This window comes from Carassius gibelio, chromosome A11 (genome assembly GCF_023724105.1).
Source record: "Carassius gibelio isolate Cgi1373 ecotype wild population from Czech Republic chromosome A11, carGib1.2-hapl.c, whole genome shotgun sequence".
Lineage (NCBI taxonomy): Eukaryota > Metazoa > Chordata > Actinopteri > Cypriniformes > Cyprinidae > Carassius > Carassius gibelio.
Genome location: NC_068381.1, coordinates 26,451,397 through 26,473,516, shown reverse-complemented (window position 1 = coordinate 26,473,516; position 22,120 = coordinate 26,451,397). Strand labels below are relative to the sequence as shown.

The 22,120-nt window shown below is 44.5% G+C and overlaps 1 protein-coding gene and 20 non-coding genes across 21 annotated transcripts; 7 read left to right on the top strand and 14 right to left on the bottom strand.

Moving 5' to 3' along the window:
- Window positions 1-753: 753 nt before the first annotated feature.
- trnar-acg (transfer RNA arginine (anticodon ACG)) lies at window positions 754-826 on the bottom strand. The gene has a single exon. It is a non-coding gene; the product is annotated as a tRNA-Arg (tRNA).
- A 138-nt stretch (window positions 827-964) lies between these two features.
- trnae-cuc (transfer RNA glutamic acid (anticodon CUC)) lies at window positions 965-1,036 on the top strand. The gene has a single exon. It is a non-coding gene; the product is annotated as a tRNA-Glu (tRNA).
- Window positions 1,037-1,433: 397 nt separating this feature from the next.
- trnae-uuc (transfer RNA glutamic acid (anticodon UUC)) lies at window positions 1,434-1,505 on the bottom strand. Its single transcript has one exon. It is a non-coding gene; the product is annotated as a tRNA-Glu (tRNA).
- Window positions 1,506-4,752: 3,247 nt separating this feature from the next.
- trnar-acg (transfer RNA arginine (anticodon ACG)) lies at window positions 4,753-4,825 on the bottom strand. The gene has a single exon. It is a non-coding gene; the product is annotated as a tRNA-Arg (tRNA).
- A 536-nt stretch (window positions 4,826-5,361) lies between these two features.
- Window positions 5,362-5,433, bottom strand: trnae-uuc (transfer RNA glutamic acid (anticodon UUC)). The gene has a single exon. It is a non-coding gene; the product is annotated as a tRNA-Glu (tRNA).
- Window positions 5,434-7,936: 2,503 nt separating this feature from the next.
- Window positions 7,937-10,057, bottom strand: LOC128022770 (uncharacterized). The gene is made up of 4 exons (XM_052610563.1): window positions 9,280-10,057; window positions 9,091-9,149; window positions 8,703-8,956; window positions 7,937-8,045 (listed from the first exon to the last, which is right to left on the bottom strand). Exons 1-4 carry the CDS (start codon window positions 9,650-9,652, stop codon window positions 7,937-7,939), a joined length of 795 nt encoding a protein of 264 aa, XP_052466523.1. The 5' UTR covers window positions 9,653-10,057.
- A 521-nt stretch (window positions 10,058-10,578) lies between these two features.
- trnae-cuc (transfer RNA glutamic acid (anticodon CUC)) lies at window positions 10,579-10,650 on the top strand. The gene has a single exon. It is a non-coding gene; the product is annotated as a tRNA-Glu (tRNA).
- A 396-nt stretch (window positions 10,651-11,046) lies between these two features.
- On the bottom strand, window positions 11,047-11,118 carry trnae-uuc (transfer RNA glutamic acid (anticodon UUC)). Its single transcript has one exon. It is a non-coding gene; the product is annotated as a tRNA-Glu (tRNA).
- A 1,224-nt stretch (window positions 11,119-12,342) lies between these two features.
- On the bottom strand, window positions 12,343-12,415 carry trnar-acg (transfer RNA arginine (anticodon ACG)). The gene has a single exon. It is a non-coding gene; the product is annotated as a tRNA-Arg (tRNA).
- A 154-nt stretch (window positions 12,416-12,569) lies between these two features.
- On the top strand, window positions 12,570-12,641 carry trnae-cuc (transfer RNA glutamic acid (anticodon CUC)). The gene has a single exon. It is a non-coding gene; the product is annotated as a tRNA-Glu (tRNA).
- A 397-nt stretch (window positions 12,642-13,038) lies between these two features.
- Window positions 13,039-13,110, bottom strand: trnae-uuc (transfer RNA glutamic acid (anticodon UUC)). Its single transcript has one exon. It is a non-coding gene; the product is annotated as a tRNA-Glu (tRNA).
- Window positions 13,111-14,616: 1,506 nt separating this feature from the next.
- trnae-cuc (transfer RNA glutamic acid (anticodon CUC)) lies at window positions 14,617-14,688 on the top strand. The gene has a single exon. It is a non-coding gene; the product is annotated as a tRNA-Glu (tRNA).
- Window positions 14,689-15,164: 476 nt separating this feature from the next.
- On the bottom strand, window positions 15,165-15,236 carry trnae-uuc (transfer RNA glutamic acid (anticodon UUC)). Its single transcript has one exon. It is a non-coding gene; the product is annotated as a tRNA-Glu (tRNA).
- Window positions 15,237-16,460: 1,224 nt separating this feature from the next.
- trnar-acg (transfer RNA arginine (anticodon ACG)) lies at window positions 16,461-16,533 on the bottom strand. The gene has a single exon. It is a non-coding gene; the product is annotated as a tRNA-Arg (tRNA).
- A 162-nt stretch (window positions 16,534-16,695) lies between these two features.
- Window positions 16,696-16,767, top strand: trnae-cuc (transfer RNA glutamic acid (anticodon CUC)). Its single transcript has one exon. It is a non-coding gene; the product is annotated as a tRNA-Glu (tRNA).
- Window positions 16,768-17,164: 397 nt separating this feature from the next.
- trnae-uuc (transfer RNA glutamic acid (anticodon UUC)) lies at window positions 17,165-17,236 on the bottom strand. Its single transcript has one exon. It is a non-coding gene; the product is annotated as a tRNA-Glu (tRNA).
- A 1,506-nt stretch (window positions 17,237-18,742) lies between these two features.
- On the top strand, window positions 18,743-18,814 carry trnae-cuc (transfer RNA glutamic acid (anticodon CUC)). The gene has a single exon. It is a non-coding gene; the product is annotated as a tRNA-Glu (tRNA).
- Window positions 18,815-19,211: 397 nt separating this feature from the next.
- On the bottom strand, window positions 19,212-19,283 carry trnae-uuc (transfer RNA glutamic acid (anticodon UUC)). The gene has a single exon. It is a non-coding gene; the product is annotated as a tRNA-Glu (tRNA).
- Window positions 19,284-20,507: 1,224 nt separating this feature from the next.
- On the bottom strand, window positions 20,508-20,580 carry trnar-acg (transfer RNA arginine (anticodon ACG)). The gene has a single exon. It is a non-coding gene; the product is annotated as a tRNA-Arg (tRNA).
- A 146-nt stretch (window positions 20,581-20,726) lies between these two features.
- trnae-cuc (transfer RNA glutamic acid (anticodon CUC)) lies at window positions 20,727-20,798 on the top strand. The gene has a single exon. It is a non-coding gene; the product is annotated as a tRNA-Glu (tRNA).
- A 319-nt stretch (window positions 20,799-21,117) lies between these two features.
- Window positions 21,118-21,189, bottom strand: trnae-uuc (transfer RNA glutamic acid (anticodon UUC)). The gene has a single exon. It is a non-coding gene; the product is annotated as a tRNA-Glu (tRNA).
- Window positions 21,190-22,120: the final 931 nt, after the last annotated feature.

The following is a 22,120-nucleotide window of genomic DNA, read 5'->3' as shown; positions in this document are numbered from 1 at the left end:
TGGGCGCAGGGTTTTGTAGTGGCCTGTTGCTTTTGGTGTGTGACTGTAACAATGTGATAATAATTTGGCAATACAAGAATCATCCGAAGGGACAGTTTACTGAAATATATAGTGTTGCATGCATTCAAGGGACATGTTTGTTGACTCACACATGGTTCAGTATTTTGGCCAGAATCCTGTGATTGCTGAATTTATACCTCGAACTGGTAATTAAGGTCTTGTCCAGGTGAAAATACTTGTGTCATGCATCTGAAAACACACATGGCAACCGTTATCTAGAGGAAAAACTGCCTATCGTCGGTCTGTCAAGGTACAAAACTGACATGTTGTGAGGTTAATAATGAAAGTGAGACCAACTTTTAATCCGCAAAATTGCTGATTATTCGCTCGTTCAGTTTAATGCAGATTACAAATTATTCTCAATGCCCAGGTGGCAATTAGTGATAAGGCTTCAAAATGGCAAGCCTGTGACATCAAAACCACATGGCATTGCACCCTTCAAAGTAGTAAAGCGGTTACAGAGTAGCGATGAAATTGTTCATTCTAGAATCAACTGGCCCACCAGCCTGCATTTTGTGAGACGAATGGCAATACCAAAGCATGTCCGTGTCTCCCCTAGACATCGGAATGGGTGTGCAGAATGTGCCTTTTTTTGGAAAAAATAGAAGAATGCCTAGAGAGTTGCCTTTTCTTTTGGACTTTGGAGAAAAAAAACACAACAACAAAATAAGCCGGAGAAAAGCAAGCACAGAGCGAGCCAGCCAGGAGTCGAACCTAGAATCTTCTGATCCGTAGTCAGACGCGTTATCCATTGCGCCACTGGCCCACCATTAGTAGAGACCCCCGATTGTTACAGACTTGTTGGTTTTCGATGTGACGGTGGCAAGCATTGATGTCTGCTCATTCTCACCTTGTTATCAGGAGAACATACTACCAGCCCACCAGCCCTCCAGCCCACCATCCCTCCCTGGTGGTCTAGTGGTTAGGATTCGGCGCTCTCACCGCCGCGGCCCGGGTTCGATTCCCGGTCAGGGAAAGCTCTTTTGCCTTCCAATTGTGGACTGCGAATTCAAGCTCTGCTGACAGCTGTGAGAAAGCCAGCTCCAAACCAAAAAATTGGTGGGAACATGAAAAAAAACACCTCCTTCGAGCCGGAGTTGAACCAGCGACCTAAGGATGGCCAACACTCCAACCTACAGTCCTCCGCTCTACCAGCTGAGCTATCGAAGGGGCTAAGGGCTAGTCAGAACCTCGACATATCAGGGTTCTGTAGCTCTACTGCTGGCCAAAAAGTCACTTCTGGTGCAGGAAGATTTGCTGGATCAGAACCTCGACATATCAGGGTTCTGTAGCTCTACTGTTGGCCAAAAAGTCACTTCTGGTGCAGGAAGATTTGCTGGATTTTTGAGGAGGGAAGCAAAAAGGAGCATGCATTCCCATACCGGGAGTTGAACCCGGGCCGCCTGGGTGAAAACCAGGAATCCTAACCGCTAGACCATATGGGATTTGGACACTTTAAACTGGCCATGGGCTTCTGGCGCACTTTCCATACATGTGGTCAGCGTGGGCGCAGGACCTTGTAGTGGCCTGTTGCTTTAGTTCTGTGACTGTAACAATGTGATAATAATTTGGCAAAACAAGAATTATCCAAAAGGACGGTTTTCTGAATTATATAGTGTTGTATGCATTCAGGGAATCTGTTTTTTCACTCAACCCGGGGGTTCAGTGTATTTGGGCAGATTCCTGTGATTGCAGAATTGATTCCTCAAACTGGTAATTAAGCTCTTGTCCAAGTGAAAATACTCGAGTCATCCATTTGAAAACACACACGGCAACCTTTATCTAGAGGAAAAACTGGAGTCAACCCCTGGCTGCGTACGAGAAAACCAGGAATCCTAACTGCTAGACCATATGGGAACTGGCCAGCTTTAACTGGCCACAAGCTTGTGGGCCACTTTCCATAAATGTGGCCAGTGTGGGCGCAGGGTTTTGTAGTGGCCTGTTGCTTTTGGTGTGTGACTGTAACAATGTGATAATAATTTGCCAATACAAGAATCATCCGAAGGGACGGTTTACTGAAATATATAGTGTTGCATGCATTCAAGGGACATGTTTGTTGACTCACACATGGTTCAGTTTTTTGGCCAGAATCCTGTGATTGCTGAATTTATACCTCGAACTGGTAATTAAGGTCTTGTCCAGGTGAAAATACTTGTGTCATGCATCTGAAAACACACACGGCAACCGTTATCTAGAGGAAAAACTGCCTATCGTCGGTCTGTCAAGGTACAAAACTGACATGTTGTGAGGTTAATAATGAAAGTGAGACCAACTTTTAATCCGCAAAATTGCTGATTATTCGCTCGTTCAGTTTAATGCAGATTACAAATTATTCTCAATGTCCAGGTGGCAATTAGTGATAAGGCTTCAAAATGGCAAGCCTGTGACATCAAAACCAAATGGCATTGCACCCTTCAAAGTAGTAAAGCGGTTACAGAGTAGCGATGAAATTGTTCATTCTAAAATCAACTGGCCCACCAGCCTGCATTTTGTGAGACGAATGGCAATACCAAAGCATGTCCGTGTCTCCCCTAGACATCGGAATGGGTGTGCAGAATGTGCCTTTTTTGGAAAAAATAGAAGAATGCCTAGAGAGTTGCCTTTTCTTTTGGACTTTGGAGAAAAAAAACACAACAACAAAATAAGCCGGAGAAAAACAAACACAGAGCGATCCAGCCAGGAGTCAAACCTAGAATCTTCTGATCCGTAGTCAGACGCGTTATCCATTGCGCCACTGGCCCACCAATACTAAAGACCTCCGATTGTTACAGACTTGTTGGTTTTCGATGTGACGGTGGCAAGCATTGATGTCTGCTCATTCTCACCTTGTTATCAGGAGAACAGACTACCAGCCCTCCAGCCCACCAGCCCACCAGCCCTCCAGCCCTCCAGCCCACCAGCCCACCAGCCCTCCAGCCCACCAGCCCTCCCTGGTGGTCTAGTGGTTAGGATTCGGCGCTCTCACCCCCGCGGCCCGGGTTCGATTCCCGGTCAGGGAAAGCTCTTTTGCCTTCCAATTGTGGACTGCGAATTCAAGCTCTGCTGACAGCTGTGAGAAAGCCAGCTCCAAACCAAAAAATTGGTGGGAACATGAAAAAAAACACCTCCTTCGAGCCAGAGTTGAACCAGCGACCTAAGGATGGCCAACACTCCAACCTACAGTCCTCCGCTCTACCAGCTGAGCTATCGAAGGGGCTAAGATCTAGTCAGAACCTCGACATATCAGGGTTCTGTAGCTCTACTGCTGGCCAAAAAGTCACTTCTGGTGCAGGAAGATTTGCTGGATCAGAACCTCGACATATCAGGGTTCTGTAGCTCTACTGCTGGCCAAAAAGTCACTTCTGGTGCAGGAAGATTTGCTGGATTTTTGAGGAGGGAAGCAAAAAGGAGCATGCATTCCCATACCGGGAGTTGAACCCGGGCCGCCTGGGTGAAAACCAGGAATCCTAACCGCAAGACCATATGGGATTTGGACAATTTAAACTGGCCATGGGCTTCTGGCGCACTTTCCATACATGTGGTCAGCGTGGGCGCAGGACCTTGTAGTGGCCTGTTGCTTTAGTTCTGTGACTGTAACAATGTGATACTAATTTGGCAAAACAAGAATTATCCAAAAGGACGGTTTTCTGAATTATATAGTGTTGTATGCATTCAGGGAATCTGTTTTTTCACTCAACCCGGGGGTTCAGTGTATTTGGGCAGATTCCTGTGATTGCAGAATTGATTCCTCAAACTGGTAATTAAGCTCTTGTCCAAGTGAAAATACTCGTGTCATCCATTTGAAAACACACACAGCAACCTTTATCTAGAGGAAAAACTGGAGTCAACCCCTGGCTGCGTACGAGAAAACCAGGAATCCTAACTGCTAGACCATATGGGAACTGGCCAGCTTTAACTGGCCACAAGCTTGTGGGCCACTTTCCATAAATGTGGCCAGTGTGGGCGCAGGGTTTTGTAGTGGCCTGTTGCTTTTGGTGTGTGACTGTAACAATGTGATAATAATTTGGCAATACAAGAATCATCCGAAGGGACGGTTTACTGAAATATATAGTGTTGCATGCATTCAAGGGACATGTTTGTTGACTCACACATGGTTCAGTTTTTTGGCCAGAATCCTGTGATTGCTGAATTTATACCTCGAACTGGTAATTAAGGTCTTGTCCAGGTGAAAATACTTGTGTCATGCATCTGAAAACACACATGGCAACCGTTATCTAGAGGAAAAACTGCCTATCGTCGGTCTGTCAAGGTACAAAACTGACATGTTGTGAGGTTAATAATGAAAGTGAGACCAACTTTTAATCCGCAAAATTGCTGATTATTCGCTCGTTCAGTTTAATGCAGATTACAAATTATTCTCAATGCCCAGGTGGCAATTAGTGATAAGGCTTCAAAATGGCAAGCCTGTGACATCAAAACCACATGGCATTGCACCCTTCAAAGTAGTAAAGCGGTTACAGAGTAGCGATGAAATTGTTCATTCTAGAATCAACTGGCCCACCAGCCTGCATTTTGTGAGACGAATGACAATACCAAAGCATGTCCGTGTCTCCCCTAGACATCGGAATGGGTGTGCAGAATGTGCCTTTTTTTGGAAAAAATAGAAGAATGCCTAGAGAGTTGCCTTTTCTTTTGGACTTTGGAGAAAAAAAACACAACAACAAAATAAGCCGTAGAAAAACAAGCACAGAGCGAGCCAGCCAGGAGTCGAACCTAGAATCTTCTGATCCGTAGTCAGACGCGTTATCCATTGCGCCACTGGCCCACCAGTAGTAGAGACCCCCGATTGTTACAGACTTGTTGGTTTTCGATGTGACGGTGGCAAGCATTGATGTCTGCTCATTCTCACCTTGTTATCAGGAGAACATACTACCAGCCCACCAGCCCACCAGCCCTCCAGCCCACCATCCCTCCCTGGTGGTCTAGTGGTTAGGATTCGGTGCTCTCACCGCCGCGGCCCGGGTTCGATTCCCGGTCAGGGAAAGCTCTTTTGCCTTCCAATTGTGGACTGCGAATTCAAGCTCTGCTGACAGCTGTGAGAAAGCCAGCTCCAAACCAAAAAATTGGTGGGAACATGAAAAAAAACACCTCCTTCGAGCCGGAGTTGAACCAGCGACCTAAGGATGGCCAACACTCCAACCTACAGTCCTCCGCTCTACCAGCTGAGCTATCGAAGGGGCTAAGGGCTAGTCAGAACCTCGACATATCAGGGTTCTGTAGCTCTACTGCTGGCCAAAAAGTCACTTCTGGTGCAGGAAGATTTGCTGGATTTTTGAGGAGGGAAGCAAAATGGAGCATGCATTCCCATACCGGGAGTTGAACCCGGGCCGCCTGGGTGAAAACCAGGAATCCTAACCGCTAGACCATATGGGATTTGGACACTTTAAACTGGCCATGGGCTTCTGGCGCACTTTCCATACATGTGGTCAGCGTGGGCGCAGGACCTTGTAGTGGCCTGTTGCTTTAGTTCTGTGACTGTAACAATGTGATAATAATTTGGCAAAACAAGAATTATCCAAAAGGACGGTTTTCTGAATTATATAGTGTTGTATCCATTCAGGGAATCTGTTTTTTTCACTCAACCCGGGGGTTCAGTGTATTTGGGCAGATTCCTGTGATTGCAGAATTGATTCCTCAAACTGGTAATTAAGCTCTTGTCCAAGTGAAAATACTCGTGTCATCCATTTGAAAACACACACGGCAACCTTTATCTAGAGAAAAAACTGGAGTCAACCCCTGGCTGCGTACGAGAAAACCAGGAATCCTAACTGCTAGACCATATGGGAACTGGCCAGCTTTAACTGGCCACAAGCTTGTGGGCCACTTTCCATAAATGTGGCCAGTGTGGGCGCAGGGTTTTGTAGTGGCCTGTTGCTTTTGGTGTGTGACTGTAACAATGTGATAATAATTTGGCAATACAAGAATCATCCGAAGGGACGGTTTACTGAAATATATAGTGTTGCATGCATTCAAGGGACATGTTTGTTGACTCACACAAGGTTCAGTTTTTTGGCCAGAATCCTGTGATTGCTGAATTTATACCTCGAACTGGTAATTAAGGTCTTGTCCAGGTGAAAATACTTGTGTCATGCATCTGAAAACACACATGGCAACCGTTATCTAGAGGAAAAACTGCCTATCGTCGGTCTGTCAAGGTACAAAACTGACATGTTGTGAGGTTAATAATGAAAGTGAGACCAATTTTTAATCCGCAAAATTGCTGATTATTCGCTCGTTCAGTTTAATGCAGATTACAAATTATTCTCAATGTCCAGGTGGCAATTAGTGATAAGGCTTCAAAATGGCAAGCCTGTGACATCAAAACCACATGGCATTGCACCCTTCAAAGTAGTAAAGCGGTTACAGAGTAGCGATGAAATTGTTCATTCTAGAATCAACTGGCCCACCAGCCTGCATTTTGTGAGACGAATGGCAATACCAAAGCATGTCCGTGTCTCCCCTAGACATCGGAATGGGTGTGCAGAATGTGCCTTTTTTTGGAAAAAATAGAAGAATGCCTAGAGAGTTGCCTTTTCTTTTGGACTTTGGAGAAAAAAAACACAACAACAAAATAAGCCGGAGAAAAACAAGCACAGAGCGAGCCAGCCAGGAGTCGAACCTAGAATCTTCTGATCCGTAGTCAGACGCGTTATCCATTGTGCCAAGGCCGGCGCCCATTAGTCGAGGTAAAGATCCTAAAAGACGCACAGGTACGCGAGTTCGCGGCCCGCTCCGACCAGTGATGTAATTCCTGGAATGTGTTCGTTTTGACGCTGCTGATGCACGCGTGCGTAATCATCATTATCCCCCGTAATTTAATCGAACGTAAATTCGTACCCCGCACTTTAATTTGGGAACTTTCCAGGGTAAACAAACACGTTATGTACGTTTCATTCATACCGGACGCCGGAGGGCGCTCTCTCGCATTAACTCCAAAACGGACTCGTAGAAGCACCAACTTGTGACCACTATGTGACGCACGCTACAGGAAATACCTTATATGGACAAAGGCATCCAGCTGGATAAAAAAAGCCGAAATTATTTGACAGATAAAACGTGACTATTCATTGCAAAAATACATGATTTGTGTTTTTGTGCATTTTCATAACAAAATACATGAATAACGCAGCGCTTACTGACACTTTTTTTTTCAGTATAATATATTATTTTTACAGTATAACATTATATTATATTATTATATGTTCTGACTTATTCTGGAAGTCCCTGTTTCTTTGTGTGTGTGTTTTACTGTTATGTAATACTGGAATACTTAAAAACATGGTTTTTTTTTTGCAAACTACAATTACAGTGAGAAATAGGCACAAAAACATTGTGAGTGCAAAGATTAACAACCCTTTTTATTTGCAAATATAAAGTCATTATATAAAATTATAACAACAGTGCAAATATATATACATTTACAAATATTGTGAGAATACAAATAGGAACAATAACAATAGTGTGAGGGCAAATATTAACAACCCTTTTAATCTGCATATATATTTTAAAGCCAATAAAACATTTAGAACAGTAATGCAATTTTGTACAGTATACACCAAAAATGTTTACCACAATAATAAAATTTGTACATATCAGTGTAAAAACCAAAACAAACATTTGCAGTGCAATTTTGACATCAGACTAAGAAAATAATAAGAATTAATAGTAAACAAAGACAAACATTTACCACAGTAGTGCAATTATGACATATTTGCTTAAAAAAAAAAAGTAAATAAAAAAATAGTTTTTACCACTGTAGTGGACTTTTCATATATTAGCCAAAATAATAATAAAAAACATAAACATACCGTTTATATTATATATCTATCTTGGATGTGCTTGTAAGCACATGCTACCACAGTGAAGCGGGACACCCTCATTCCATCACAGCGCACCGCGTTTGGGTAGAGAGCACAGAGCCTTGTGAAAATGGCCTTCGGTTGCAGTCAGGCCACTGTGCAGGACTGTGAGCCCCAACGAAACACCTGCAAATTACAACAGAATACATATTATTAATGTAAGATTGTTTTCATTGTGTGATCTTATTTTTATTTTACCTTTCCTATGCTGTCTGTTTTGCTTTGTGTTGTCTAAATGTTCATTTATAATATGTGCGCATAGTTATGTTGTCTCTCTTTGTTTTGTTTTTAGATTGATGTTGAAATGTCATATCAATAAATCAGTTCTCTACTGTGTTGTGGAATAATTACAGGGTGTTGTTAGTCAGCCTGTCAGGTTTTTTTCACAATAATGACTGCATATTATCCCACTTATTACATGGCTACTTACTAAAGTACAGTAAAAGACAAATTATTTGACTCAACATGATACAAAATGATTTTAATGATTTAAGAAATGATTGCCTTGTTTCTTCTAAATTAAATATTCCAATGTACAGTTGGAACTGTGTTCATAGCAATGTAACATACTTAGCAACCTAATATATATAGTCAGAATAAAACGTAAATCACAACTAATAATTTATGTTGTAATCAGGCTAAGTTTGAACTTAACAGGCTACAGGAAGATAAGCTAGTCATGAAGGTGTCAGGTTTTAGGTGATATTTCAGCCAGTTTCAGATGTATTATATATATTTTATATAAAAAATGTGTAGACCCTATGTTTACTAAGCGTAACATACGTTTTGCTGCTCTCCACACCTGGGGCCACAATCTTCTTAGTGGCCCTGAATCGTCCCTGTTTTAGGTTGGTTTGGTTAAGTGGTGGGTAAATGGTCTTTTTCTTGTCATACTCCCCCAATGCCTGCCATAGGGAGATGATCTTGATGCACTCTTCTCCCGGCAAAGCCAGACGGTGGTCTCTGAGGCTAACCAAAAACTCTGCCAAGTCCTGCACGGCTCCATACCCCTCAATATTATCAGGTCCAACGTAATCCTAAAATGAAAGATAATTTAGGAACTTTTGATAGCATCAGTGAATACAAATATTCACATGAAAGCACATCCAATGTAACCCAGATTATGCTTACACACATGTAAATGTACATAAAAAATAAACTGGACCCTTACATCATGTGAAGTGTTCTCTTCCAATGTTGGACGATCCGTTTCTGCAGATAATCGGTCCACTGTGGCAACATTAAAAAGGTAAATATTTATTTTAAATTTGTATTTATGCCTTTCAATGTGATAAATACAAATTTATAGTTAGTGTGATAACAAATACGAAACCTTTATGAATACTTTAGTAAAACTCACAGCTATGTGCTCCAGGAAAGAGTTCTAGATTTGATTCAGCGTGCAGTGAGCTGCTGACAGGAGATGACACTGATGATGGAGGGACCACAAACAGTGATGACGTGGGGCTGGTTGCTGGAGGAGTTGGAAATGATGCTGCAGATGCTGCAGACACTGATGCTTGTGAAGAGGCAGCAGGTGTCCGTTCAGTGTCAAAGGTGGGGACAGTGATGTCCTGAAACTCCTCAAGTTCAGCATAACCTTCATCCACCTCTATACCAACCTCAGTAGTCTCTGACTCTTCAATGGCCAACTTGTAGTCCTGCAGAACTTTACCAGTTTGCTGGTAAAGATATTCCACTCCAATAAGCTCACCTTTAAAATAGTAAAACATTGACAATTAGATAATATACCACAATATTATATTATAACTCAGTTCCTCAGTTTCCTTTGCAAATCATTAGCTAAAGATTAATTAAAGCTGACAACTGGAAGTTGAAGTGCATAGCTTTGGCCACTGTAGTAATTAACATATACATTTAAATCATTAGTTAATATAATGTTATTACTCAACTTATACATTAAAGTACATTTGACTGGTAACAATTTATTTATTACTTAATCTATTAATCATATAGAATGTTTATTAGTTGCTGATGTAGTAATCATTAATAAATGGTTTAAGTTAGTCCTTCATGAGTTTACATTAACTCGTGATTATCTGTGCATTCTTGAAGCATGAATTAATGCATATTTGTGCACCAGTATTGTAATTTTATTGATAAAAGACTCACTTACATTGCAAATGTTGTTTAGAAGTTAATCGATGACCGTTATCTTCTTCTTCTTCACCATAGACAGTAAAAGTGATCCTTAAATCTCCGGTAGTTTTTAATGTTATCAATTGATCTACTTACTACGAAGAATCGCGGATGAGGAACGGGCGCTGATTGGCAAATTCGCGGTTGCGATACGAGCGCTGATTGGCAAATTCGCGGTTGCGATACGAGCGCTGATTGGCAAATTCGCGGTTGCGATACGAGCGCTGATTGGCTAAAATATAAGTTTCAAGGTTGCAGCCGGGTACGTGATTGGCTGTCATAACAAAGAATAACCACGACCTAAAGGTGACATGGAGCGCCACTGGCCCACCATTAGTAAAGACCCCCGATTGTTACAGACTTGTTGGTTTTCGATGTGACGGTGGCAAGCATTGATGTCTGCTCATTCTCACCTTGTTATCAGGAGAACAGACTACCAGCCCTCCAGCCCACCAGCCCACCAGCGCACCAGCCCACGAGCCCACGAGCCCTCCATCCCTCCCTGGTGGTCTAGTGGTTAGGATTCGGCGCTCTCACCGCCGCGGCCCGGGTTCGATTCCCGGTCAGGGAAAGGTCTTTTGCCTTCCAATTGTGGACTGCGAATTCAAGCTCTGCTGACAGCTGTGAGAAAGCCAGCTCCAAGCCAAAACATTGGTGGGAACATGAAAAAAACACCTCCTTCGAGCCGGAGTTGAACCAGCGACCTAAGGATGGCCAACACTCCAACCTACGATCCTCCGCTCTACCAGCTGAGCTATCGAAGGGGCTAAGGGCTTGTCAGAACCTCGACATATCAGGGTTCTGTAGCTCTACTGCTGGCCAAAAAGTCACTTCTGGTGCAGGAAGATTTGCTGGATCAGAACCTCGACATATCAGGGTTCTGTAGCTCTACTGTTGGCCAAAAAGTCACTTCTGGTGCAGGAAGATTTGCTGGATTTTTGAGGAGGGAAGCAAAAAGGAGCATGCATTCCCATACCGGGAGTTGAACCCGGGCCGCCTGGGTGAAAACCAGGAATCCTAACCGCTAGACCATATGGGATTTGGACACTTTAAACTGGCCATGGGCTTCTGGCGCACTTTCCATACATGTGGTCAGCGTGGGCGCAGGACCTTGTAGTGGCCTGTTGCTTTAGTTCTGTGACTGTAACAATGTGATAATAATTTGGCAAAACAAGAATTATCCAAAAGGACGGTTTTCTGAATTATATAGTGTTGTATGCATTCAGGGAATCTGTTTTTTCACTCAACCCGGGGGTTCAGTGTATTTGGGCAGATTCCTGTGATTGCAGAATTGATTCCTCAAACTGGTAATTAAGCTCTTGTCCAAGTGAAAATACTCGTGTCATCCATTTGAAAACACACACGGCAACCTTTATCTAGAGGAAAAACTGGAGTCAACCCCTGGCTGCGTACGAGAAAACCAGGAATCCTAACTGCTAGACCATATGGGAACTGGCCAGCTTTAACTGGCCACAAGCTTGTGGGCCACTTTCCATAAATGTGGCCAGTGTGGGCGCAGGGTTTTGTAGTGGCCTGTTGCTTTTGGTGTGTGACTGTAACAATGTGATAATAATTTGGCAATACAAGAATCATCCGAAGGGACGGTTTACTGAAATATATAGTGTTGCATGCATTCAAGGGACATGTTTGTTGACTCACACATGGTTCAGTATTTTGGCCAGAATCCTGTGATTGCTGAATTTATACCTCGAACTGGTAATTAAGGTCTTGTCCAGGTGAAAATACTTGTGTCATGCATCTGAAAACACACATGGCAACCGTTATCTAGAGGAAAAACTGCCTATCGTCGGTCTGTCAAGGTACAAAACTGACATGTTGTGAGGTTAATAATGAAAGTGAGACCAACTTTTAATCCGCAAAATTGCTGATTATTCGCTCGTTCAGTTTAATGCAGATTACAAATTATTCTCAATGCCCAGGTGGCAATTAGTGATAAGGCTTCAAAATGGCAAGCCTGTGACATCAAAACCACATGGCATTGCACCCTTCAAAGTAGTAAAGCGGTTACAGAGTAGCGATGAAATTGTTCATTCTAGAATCAACTGGCCCACCAGCCTGCATTTTGTGAGACGAATGGCAATACCAAAGCATGTCCGTGTCTCCCCTAGACATCGGAATGGGTGTGCAGAATGTGCCTTTTTTTGGAAAAAATAGAAGAATGCCTAGAGAGTTGCCTTTTCTTTTGGACTTTGGAGAAAAAAAACACAACAACAAAATAAGCCGGAGAAAAGCAAGCACAGAGCGAGCCAGCCAGGAGTCGAACCTAGAATCTTCTGATCCGTAGTCAGACGCGTTATCCATTGCGCCACTGGCCCACCATTAGTAGAGACCCCCGATTGTTACAGACTTGTTGGTTTTCGATGTGACGGTGGCAAGCATTGATGTCTGCTCATTCTCACCTTGTTATCAGGAGAACATACTACCAGCCCACCAGCCCACCAGCCCTCCAGCCCACCAGCCCACCATCCCTCCCTGGTGGTCTAGTGGTTAGGATTCGGCGCTCTCACCGCCGCGGCCCGGGTTCGATTCCCGGTCAGGGAAAGCTCTTTTGCCTTCCAATTGTGGACTGCGAATTCAAGCTCTGCTGACAGCTGTGAGAAAGCCAGCTCCAAACCAAAAAATTGGTGGGAACATGAAAAAAAACACCTCCTTCGAGCCGGAGTTGAACCAGCGACCTAAGGATGGCCAACACTCCAACCTACAGTCCTCCGCTCTACCAGCTGAGCTATCGAAGGGGCTAAGGGCTAGTCAGAACCTCGACATATCAGGGTTCTGTAGCTCTACTGCTGGCCAAAAAGTCACTTCTGGTGCAGGAAGATTTGCTGGATCAGAACCTCGACATATCAGGGTTCTGTAGCTCTACTGTTGGCCAAAAAGTCACTTCTGGTGCAGGAAGATTTGCTGGATTTTTGAGGAGGGAAGCAAAAAGGAGCATGCATTCCCATACCGGGAGTTGAACCCGGGCCGCCTGGGTGAAAACCAGGAATCCTAACCGCTAGACCATATGGGATTTGGACACTTTAAACTGGCCATGGGCTTCTGGCGCACTTTCCATACATGTGGTCAGCGTGGGCGCAGGACCTTGTAGTGGCCTGTTGCTTTAGTTCTGTGACTGTAACAATGTGATAATAATTTGGCAAAACAAGAATTATCCAAAAGGACGGTTTTCTGAATTATATAGTGTTGTATGCATTCAGGGAATCTGTTTTTTCACTCAACCCGGGGGTTCAGTGTATTTGGGCAGATTCCTGTGATTGCAGAATTGATTCCTCAAACTGGTAATTAAGCTCTTGTCCAAGTGAAAATACTCGAGTCATCCATTTGAAAACACACACGGCAACCTTTATCTAGAGGAAAAACTGGAGTCAACCCCTGGCTGCGTACGAGAAAACCAGGAATCCTAACTGCTAGACCATATGGGAACTGGCCAGCTTTAACTGGCCACAAGCTTGTGGGCCACTTTCCATAAATGTGGCCAGTGTGGGCGCAGGGTTTTGTAGTGGCCTGTTGCTTTTGGTGTGTGACTGTAACAATGTGATAATAATTTGCCAATACAAGAATCATCCGAAGGGACGGTTTACTGAAATATATAGTGTTGCATGCATTCAAGGGACATGTTTGTTGACTCACACATGGTTCAGTTTTTTGGCCAGAATCCTGTGATTGCTGAATTTATACCTCGAACTGGTAATTAAGGTCTTGTCCAGGTGAAAATACTTGTGTCATGCATCTGAAAACACACACGGCAACCGTTATCTAGAGGAAAAACTGCCTATCGTCGGTCTGTCAAGGTACAAAACTGACATGTTGTGAGGTTAATAATGAAAGTGAGACCAACTTTTAATCCGCAAAATTGCTGATTATTCGCTCGTTCAGTTTAATGCAGATTACAAATTATTCTCAATGTCCAGGTGGCAATTAGTGATAAGGCTTCAAAATGGCAAGCCTGTGACATCAAAACCAAATGGCATTGCACCCTTCAAAGTAGTAAAGCGGTTACAGAGTAGCGATGAAATTGTTCATTCTAAAATCAACTGGCCCACCAGCCTGCATTTTGTGAGACGAATGGCAATACCAAAGCATGTCCGTGTCTCCCCTAGACATCGGAATGGGTGTGCAGAATGTGCCTTTTTTGGAAAAAATAGAAGAATGCCTAGAGAGTTGCCTTTTCTTTTGGACTTTGGAGAAAAAAAACACAACAACAAAATAAGCCGGAGAAAAACAAACACAGAGCGATCCAGCCAGGAGTCAAACCTAGAATCTTCTGATCCTTAGTCAGACGCGTTATCCATTGCGCCACTGGCCCACCAATACTAAAGACCTCCGATTGTTACAGACTTGTTGGTTTTCGATGTGACGGTGGCAAGCATTGATGTCTGCTCATTCTCACCTTGTTATCAGGAGAACAGACTACCAGCCCTCCAGCCCACCAGCCCACCAGCCCTCCAGCCCTCCAGCCCACCAGCCCACCAGCCCTCCAGCCCACCAGCCCACCAGCCCTCCAGCCCACCAGCCCTCCCTGGTGGTCTAGTGGTTAGGATTCGGCGCTCTCACCGCCGCGGCCCGGGTTCGATTCCCGGTCAGGGAAAGCTCTTTTGCCTTCCAATTGTGGACTGCGAATTCAAGCTCTGCTGACAGCTGTGAGAAAGCCAGCTCCAAACCAAAAAATTGGTGGGAACATGAAAAAAAACACCTCCTTCGAGCCAGAGTTGAACCAGCGACCTAAGGATGGCCAACACTCCAACCTACAGTCCTCCGCTCTACCAGCTGAGCTATCGAAGGGGCTAAGATCTAGTCAGAACCTCGACATATCAGGGTTCTGTAGCTCTACTGCTGGCCAAAAAGTCACTTCTGGTGCAGGAAGATTTGCTGGATCAGAACCTCGACATATCAGGGTTCTGTAGCTCTACTGCTGGCCAAAAAGTCACTTCTGGTGCAGGAAGATTTGCTGGATCAGAACCTCGACATATCAGGGTTCTGTAGCTCTACTGCTGGCCAAAAAGTCACTTCTGGTGCAGGAAGATTTGCTGGATTTTTGAGGAGGGAAGCAAAAAGGAGCATGCATTCCCATACCGGGAGTTGAACCCGGGCCGCCTGGGTGAAAACCAGGAATCCTAACCGCTAGACCATATGGGATTTGGACAATTTAAACTGGCCATGGGCTTCTGGCGCACTTTCCATACATGTGGTCAGCGTGGGCGCAGGACCTTGTAGTGGCCTGTTGCTTTAGTTCTGTGACTGTAACAATGTGATACTAATTTGGCAAAACAAGAATTATCCAAAAGGACGGTTTTCTGAATTATATAGTGTTGTATGCATTCAGGGAATCTGTTTTTTCACTCAACCCGGGGGTTCAGTGTATTTGGGCAGATTCCTGTGATTGCAGAATTGATTCCTCAAACTGGTAATTAAGCTCTTGTCCAAGTGAAAATACTCGTGTCATCCATTTGAAAACACACACGGCAACCTTTATCTAGAGGAAAAACTGGAGTCAACCCCTGGCTGCGTACGAGAAAACCAGGAATCCTAACTGCTAGACCATATGGGAACTGGCCAGCTTTAACTGGCCACAAGCTTGTGGGCCACTTTCCATAAATGTGGCCAGTGTGGGCGCAGGGTTTTGTAGTGGCCTGTTGCTTTTGGTGTGTGACTGTAACAATGTGATAATAATTTGGCAATACAAGAATCATCCGAAGGGACGGTTTACTGAAATATATAGTGTTGCATGCATTCAAGGGACATGTTTGTTGACTCACACATGGTTCAGTTTTTTGGCCAGAATCCTGTGATTGCTGAATTTATACCTCGAACTGGTAATTAAGGTCTTGTCCAGGTGAAAATACTTGTGTCATGCATCTGAAAACACACATGGCAACCGTTATCTAGAGGAAAAACTGCCTATCGTCGGTCTGTCAAGGTACAAAACTGACATGTTGTGAGGTTAATAATGAAAGTGAGACCAACTTTTAATCCGCAAAATTGCTGATTATTCGCTCGTTCAGTTTAATGCAGATTACAAATTATTCTCAATGCCCAGGTGGCAATTAGTGATAAGGCTTCAAAATGGCAAGCCTGTGACATCAAAACCACATGGCATTGCACCCTTCAAAGTAGTAAAGCGGTTACAGAGTAGCGATGAAATTGTTCATTCTAGAATCAACTGGCCCACCAGCCTGCATTTTGTGAGACGAATGGCAATACCAAAGCATGTCCGTGTCTCCCCTAGACATCGGAATGGGTGTGCAGAATGTGCCTTTTTTTGGAAAAAATAGAAGAATGCCTAGAGAGTTGCCTTTTCTTTTGGACTTTGGAGAAAAAAAACACAACAACAAAATAAGCCGGAGAAAAGCAAGCACAGAGCGAGCCAGCCAGGAGTCGAACCTAGAATCTTCTGATCCGTAGTCAGACGCGTTATCCATTGCGCCACTGGCCCACCATTAGTAGAGACCCCCGATTGTTACAGACTTGTTGGTTTTCGATGTGACGGTGGCAAGCATTGATGTCTGCTCATTCTCACCTTGTTATCAGGAGAACATACTACCAGCCCACCAGCCCACCAGCCCACCAGCCCTCCAGCCCACCAGCCCACCATCCCTCCCTGGTGGTCTAGTGGTTAGGATTCGGCGCTCTCACCGCCGCGGCCCGGGTTCGATTCCCGGTCAGGGAAAGCTCTTTTGCCTTCCAATTGTGGACTGCGAATTCAAGCTCTGCTGACAGCTGTGAGAAAGCCAGCTCCAAACCAAAAAATTGGTGGGAACATGAAAAAAAACACCTCCTTCGAGCCGGAGTTGAACCAGCGACCTAAGGATGGCCAACACTCCAACCTACAGTCCTCCGCTCTACCAGCTGAGCTATCGAAGGGGCTAAGGGCTAGTCAGAACCTCGACATATCAGGGTTCTGTAGCTCTACTGCTGGCCAAAAAGTCACTTCTGGTGCAGGAAGATTTGCTGGATCAGAACCTCGACATATCAGGGTTCTGTAGCTCTACTGTTGGCCAAAAAGTCACTTCTGGTGCAGGAAGATTTGCTGGATTTTTGAGGAGGGAAGCAAAAAGGAGCATGCATTCCCATACCGGGAGTTGAACCCGGGCCGCCTGGGTGAAAACCAGGAATCCTAACCGCTAGACCATATGGGATTTGGACACTTTAAACTGGCCATGGGCTTCTGGCGCACTTTCCATACATGTGGTCAGCGTGGGCGCAGGACCTTGTAGTGGCCTGTTGCTTTAGTTCTGTGACTGTAACAATGTGATAATAATTTGGCAAAACAAGAATTATCCAAAAGGACGGTTTTCTGAATTATATAGTGTTGTATGCATTCAGGGAATCTGTTTTTTCACTCAACCCGGGGGTTCAGTGTATTTGGGCAGATTCCTGTGATTGCAGAATTGATTCCTCAAACTGGTAATTAAGCTCTTGTCCAAGTGAAAATACTCGAGTCATCCATTTGAAAACACACACGGCAACCTTTATCTAGAGGAAAAACTGGAGTCAACCCCTGGCTGCGTACGAGAAAACCAGGAATCCTAACTGCTAGACCATATGGGAACTGGCCAGCTTTAACTGGCCACAAGCTTGTGGGCCACTTTCCATAAATGTGGCCAGTGTGGGCGCAGGGTTTTGTAGTGGCCTGTTGCTTTTGGTGTGTGACTGTAACAATGTGATAATAATTTGCCAATACAAGAATCATCCGAAGGGACGGTTTACTGAAATATATAGTGTTGCATGCATTCAAGGGACATGTTTGTTGACTCACACATGGTTCAGTTTTTTGGCCAGAATCCTGTGATTGCTGAATTTATACCTCGAACTGGTAATTAAGGTCTTGTCCAGGTGAAAATACTTGTGTCATGCATCTGAAAACACACACGGCAACCGTTATCTAGAGGAAAAACTGCCTATCGTCGGTCTGTCAAGGTACAAAACTGACATGTTGTGAGGTTAATAATGAAAGTGAGACCAACTTTTAATCCGCAAAATTGCTGATTATTCGCTCGTTCAGTTTAATGCAGATTACAAATTATTCTCAATGTCCAGGTGGCAATTAGTGATAAGGCTTCAAAATGGCAAGCCTGTGACATCAAAACCAAATGGCATTGCACCCTTCAAAGTAGTAAAGCGGTTACAGAGTAGCGATGAAATTGTTCATTCTAAAATCAACTGGCCCACCAGCCTGCATTTTGTGAGACGAATGGCAATACCAAAGCATGTCCGTGTCTCCCCTAGACATCGGAATGGGTGTGCAGAATGTGCCTTTTTTGGAAAAAATAGAAGAATGCCTAGAGAGTTGCCTTTTCTTTTGGACTTTGGAGAAAAAAAACACAACAACAAAATAAGCCGGAGAAAAACAAACACAGAGCGATCCAGCCAGGAGTCAAACCTAGAATCTTCTGATCCTTAGTCAGACGCGTTATCCATTGCGCCACTGGCCCACCAATACTAAAGACCTCCGATTGTTACAGACTTGTTGGTTTTCGATGTGACGGTGGCAAGCATTGATGTCTGCTCATTCTCACCTTGTTATCAGGAGAACAGACTACCAGCCCTCCAGCCCACCAGCCCACCAGCCCTCCAGCCCTCCAGCCCACCAGCCCACCAGCCCTCCAGCCCACCAGCCCACCAGCCCTCCAGCCCACCAGCCCTCCCTGGTGGTCTAGTGGTTAGGATTCGGCGCTCTCACCGCCGCGGCCCGGGTTCGATTCCCGGTCAGGGAAAGCTCTTTTGCCTTCCAATTGTGGACTGCGAATTCAAGCTCTGCTGACAGCTGTGAGAAAGCCAGCTCCAAACCAAAAAATTGGTGGGAACATGAAAAAAAACACCTCCTTCGAGCCAGAGTTGAACCAGCGACCTAAGGATGGCCAACACTCCAACCTACAGTCCTCCGCTCTACCAGCTGAGCTATCGAAGGGGCTAAGATCTAGTCAGAACCTCGACATATCAGGGTTCTGTAGCTCTACTGCTGGCCAAAAAGTCACTTCTGGTGCAGGAAGATTTGCTGGATCAGAACCTCGACATATCAGGGTTCTGTAGCTCTACTGCTGGCCAAAAAGTCACTTCTGGTGCAGGAAGATTTGCTGGATTTTTGAGGAGGGAAGCAAAAAGGAGCATGCATTCCCATACCGGGAGTTGAACCCGGGCCGCCTGGGTGAAAACCAGGAATCCTAACCGCTAGACCATATGGGATTTGGACAATTTAAACTGGCCATGGGCTTCTGGCGCACTTTCCATACATGTGGTCAGCGTGGGCGCAGGACCTTGTAGTGGCCTGTTGCTTTAGTTCTGTGACTGTAACAATGTGATACTAATTTGGCAAAACAAGAATTATCCAAAAGGACGGTTTTCTGAATTATATAGTGTTGTATGCATTCAGGGAATCTGTTTTTTCACTCAACCCGGGGGTTCAGTGTATTTGGGCAGATTCCTGTGATTGCAGAATTGATTCCTCAAACTGGTAATTAAGCTCTTGTCCAAGTGAAAATACTCGTGTCATCCATTTGAAAACACACACGGCAACCTTTATCTAGAGGAAAAACTGGAGTCAACCCCTGGCTGCGTACGAGAAAACCAGGAATCCTAACTGCTAGACCATATGGGAACTGGCCAGCTTTAACTGGCCACAAGCTTGTGGGCCACTTTCCATAAATGTGGCCAGTGTGGGCGCAGGGTTTTGTAGTGGCCTGTTGCTTTTGGTGTGTGACTGTAACAATGTGATAATAATTTGGCAATACAAGAATCATCCGAAGGGACGGTTTACTGAAATATATAGTGTTGCATGCATTCAAGGGACATGTTTGTTGACTCACACATGGTTCAGTTTTTTGGCCAGAATCCTGTGATTGCTGAATTTATACCTCGAACTGGTAATTAAGGTCTTGTCCAGGTGAAAATACTTGTGTCATGCATCTGAAAACACACATGGCAACCGTTATCTAGAGGAAAAACTGCCTATCGTCGGTCTGTCAAGGTACAAAACTGACATGTTGTGAGGTTAATAATGAAAGTGAGACCAACTTTTAATCCGCAAAATTGCTGATTATTCGCTCGTTCAGTTTAATGCAGATTACAAATTATTCTCAATGCCCAGGTGGCAATTAGTGATAAGGCTTCAAAATGGCAAGCCTGTGACATCAAAACCACATGGCATTGCACCCTTCAAAGTAGTAAAGCGGTTACAGAGTAGCGATGAAATTGTTCATTCTAGAATCAACTGGCCCACCAGCCTGCATTTTGTGAGACGAATGACAATACCAAAGCATGTCCGTGTCTCCCCTAGACATCGGAATGGGTGTGCAGAATGTGCCTTTTTTTGGAAAAAATAGAAGAATGCCTAGAGAGTTGCCTTTTCTTTTGGACTTTGGAGAAAAAAAACACAACAACAAAATAAGCCGTAGAAAAACAAGCACAGAGCGAGCCAGCCAGGAGTCGAACCTAGAATCTTCTGATCCGTAGTCAGACGCGTTATCCATTGCGCCACTGGCCCACCAGTAGTAGAGACCCCCGATTGTTACAGACTTGTTGGTTTTCGATGTGACGGTGGCAAGCATTGATGTCTGCTCATTCTCACCTTGTTATCAGGAGAACATACTACCAGCCCACCAGCCCACCAGCCCTCCAGCCCACCATCCCTCCCTGGTGGTCTAGTGGTTAGGATTCGGCGCTCTCACCGCCGCGGCCCGGGTTCGATTCCCGGTCAGGGAAAGCTCTTTTGCCTTCCAATTGTGGACTGCGAATTCAAGCTCTGCTGACAGCTGTGAGAAAGCCAGCTCCAAACCAAAAAATTGGTGGGAACATGAAAAAAAAACACCTCCTTCGAGCCGGAGTTGAACCAGCGACCTAAGGATGGCCAACACTCCAACCTACAGTCCTCCGCTCTACCAGCTGAGCTATCGAAGGGGCTAAGGGCTAGTCAGAACCTCGACATATCAGGGTTCTGTAGCTCTACTGCTGGCCAAAAAGTCACTTCTGGTGCAGGAAGATTTGCTGGATTTTTGAGGAGGGAAGCAAAATGGAGCATGCATTCCCATACCGGGAGTTGAACCCGGGCCGCCTGGGTGAAAACCAGGAATCCTAACCGCTAGACCATATGGGATTTGGACACTTTAAACTGGCCATGGGCTTCTGGCGCACTTTCCATACATGTGGTCAGCGTGGGCGCAGGACCTTGTAGTGGCCTGTTGCTTTAGTTCTGTGACTGTAACAATGTGATAATAATTTGGCAAAACAAGAATTATCCAAAAGGACGGTTTTCTGAATTATATAGTGTTGTATGCATTCAGGGAATCTGTTTTTTCACTCAACCCGGGGGTTCAGTGTATTTGGGCAGATTCCTGTGATTGCAGAATTGATTCCTCAAACTGGTAATTAAGCTCTTGTCCAAGTGAAAATACTCGTGTCATCCATTTGAAAACACACACGGCAACCTTTATCTAGAGGAAAAACTGGAGTCAACCCCTGGCTGCGTACGAGAAAACCAGGAATCCTAACTGCTAGACCATATGGGAACTGGCCAGCTTTAACTGGCCACAAGCTTGTGGGCCACTTTCCATAAATGTGGCCAGTGTGGGCGCAGGGTTTTGTAGTGGCCTGTTGCTTTTGGTGTGTGACTGTAACAATGTGATAATAATTTGGCAATACAAGAATCATCCGAAGGGACGGTTTACTGAAATATATAGTGTTGCATGCATTCAAGGGACATGTTTGTTGACTCACACATGGTTCAGTTTTTTGGCCAGAATCCTGTGATTGCTGAATTTATACCTCGAACTGGTAATTAAGGTCTTGTCCAGGTGAAAATACTTGTGTCATGCATCTGAAAACACACACGGCAACCGTTATCTAGAGGAAAAACTGCCTATCGTCGGTCTGTCAAGGTACAAAACTGACATGTTGTGAGGTTAATAATGAAAGTGAGACCAACTTTTAATCCGCAAAATTGCTGATTATTCGCTCGTTCAGTTTAATGCAGATTACAAATTATTCTCAATGTCCAGGTGGCAATTAGTGATAAGGCTTCAAAATGG

Excerpts from the sequence above, each read along its gene's own strand:
- LOC128022770 (XM_052610563.1), bottom strand. The coding sequence starts at position 9,652 with ATGTTTTACTATTTTAAAGGTGAGCTTATTGGAGTGGAATATCTTTAC. Across the intron at positions 9,150-9,279 it reads CTTTCCTGGAGCACATAGCT|TGGACCGATTATCTGCAGAA; the intron begins GTGAGTTTTACT and ends ATGTTGCCACAG. Across the intron at positions 8,046-8,702 it reads GGTGTGGAGAGCAGCAAAAC|GTGTTTCGTTGGGGCTCACA; the intron begins GTATGTTACGCT and ends TGTAATTTGCAG.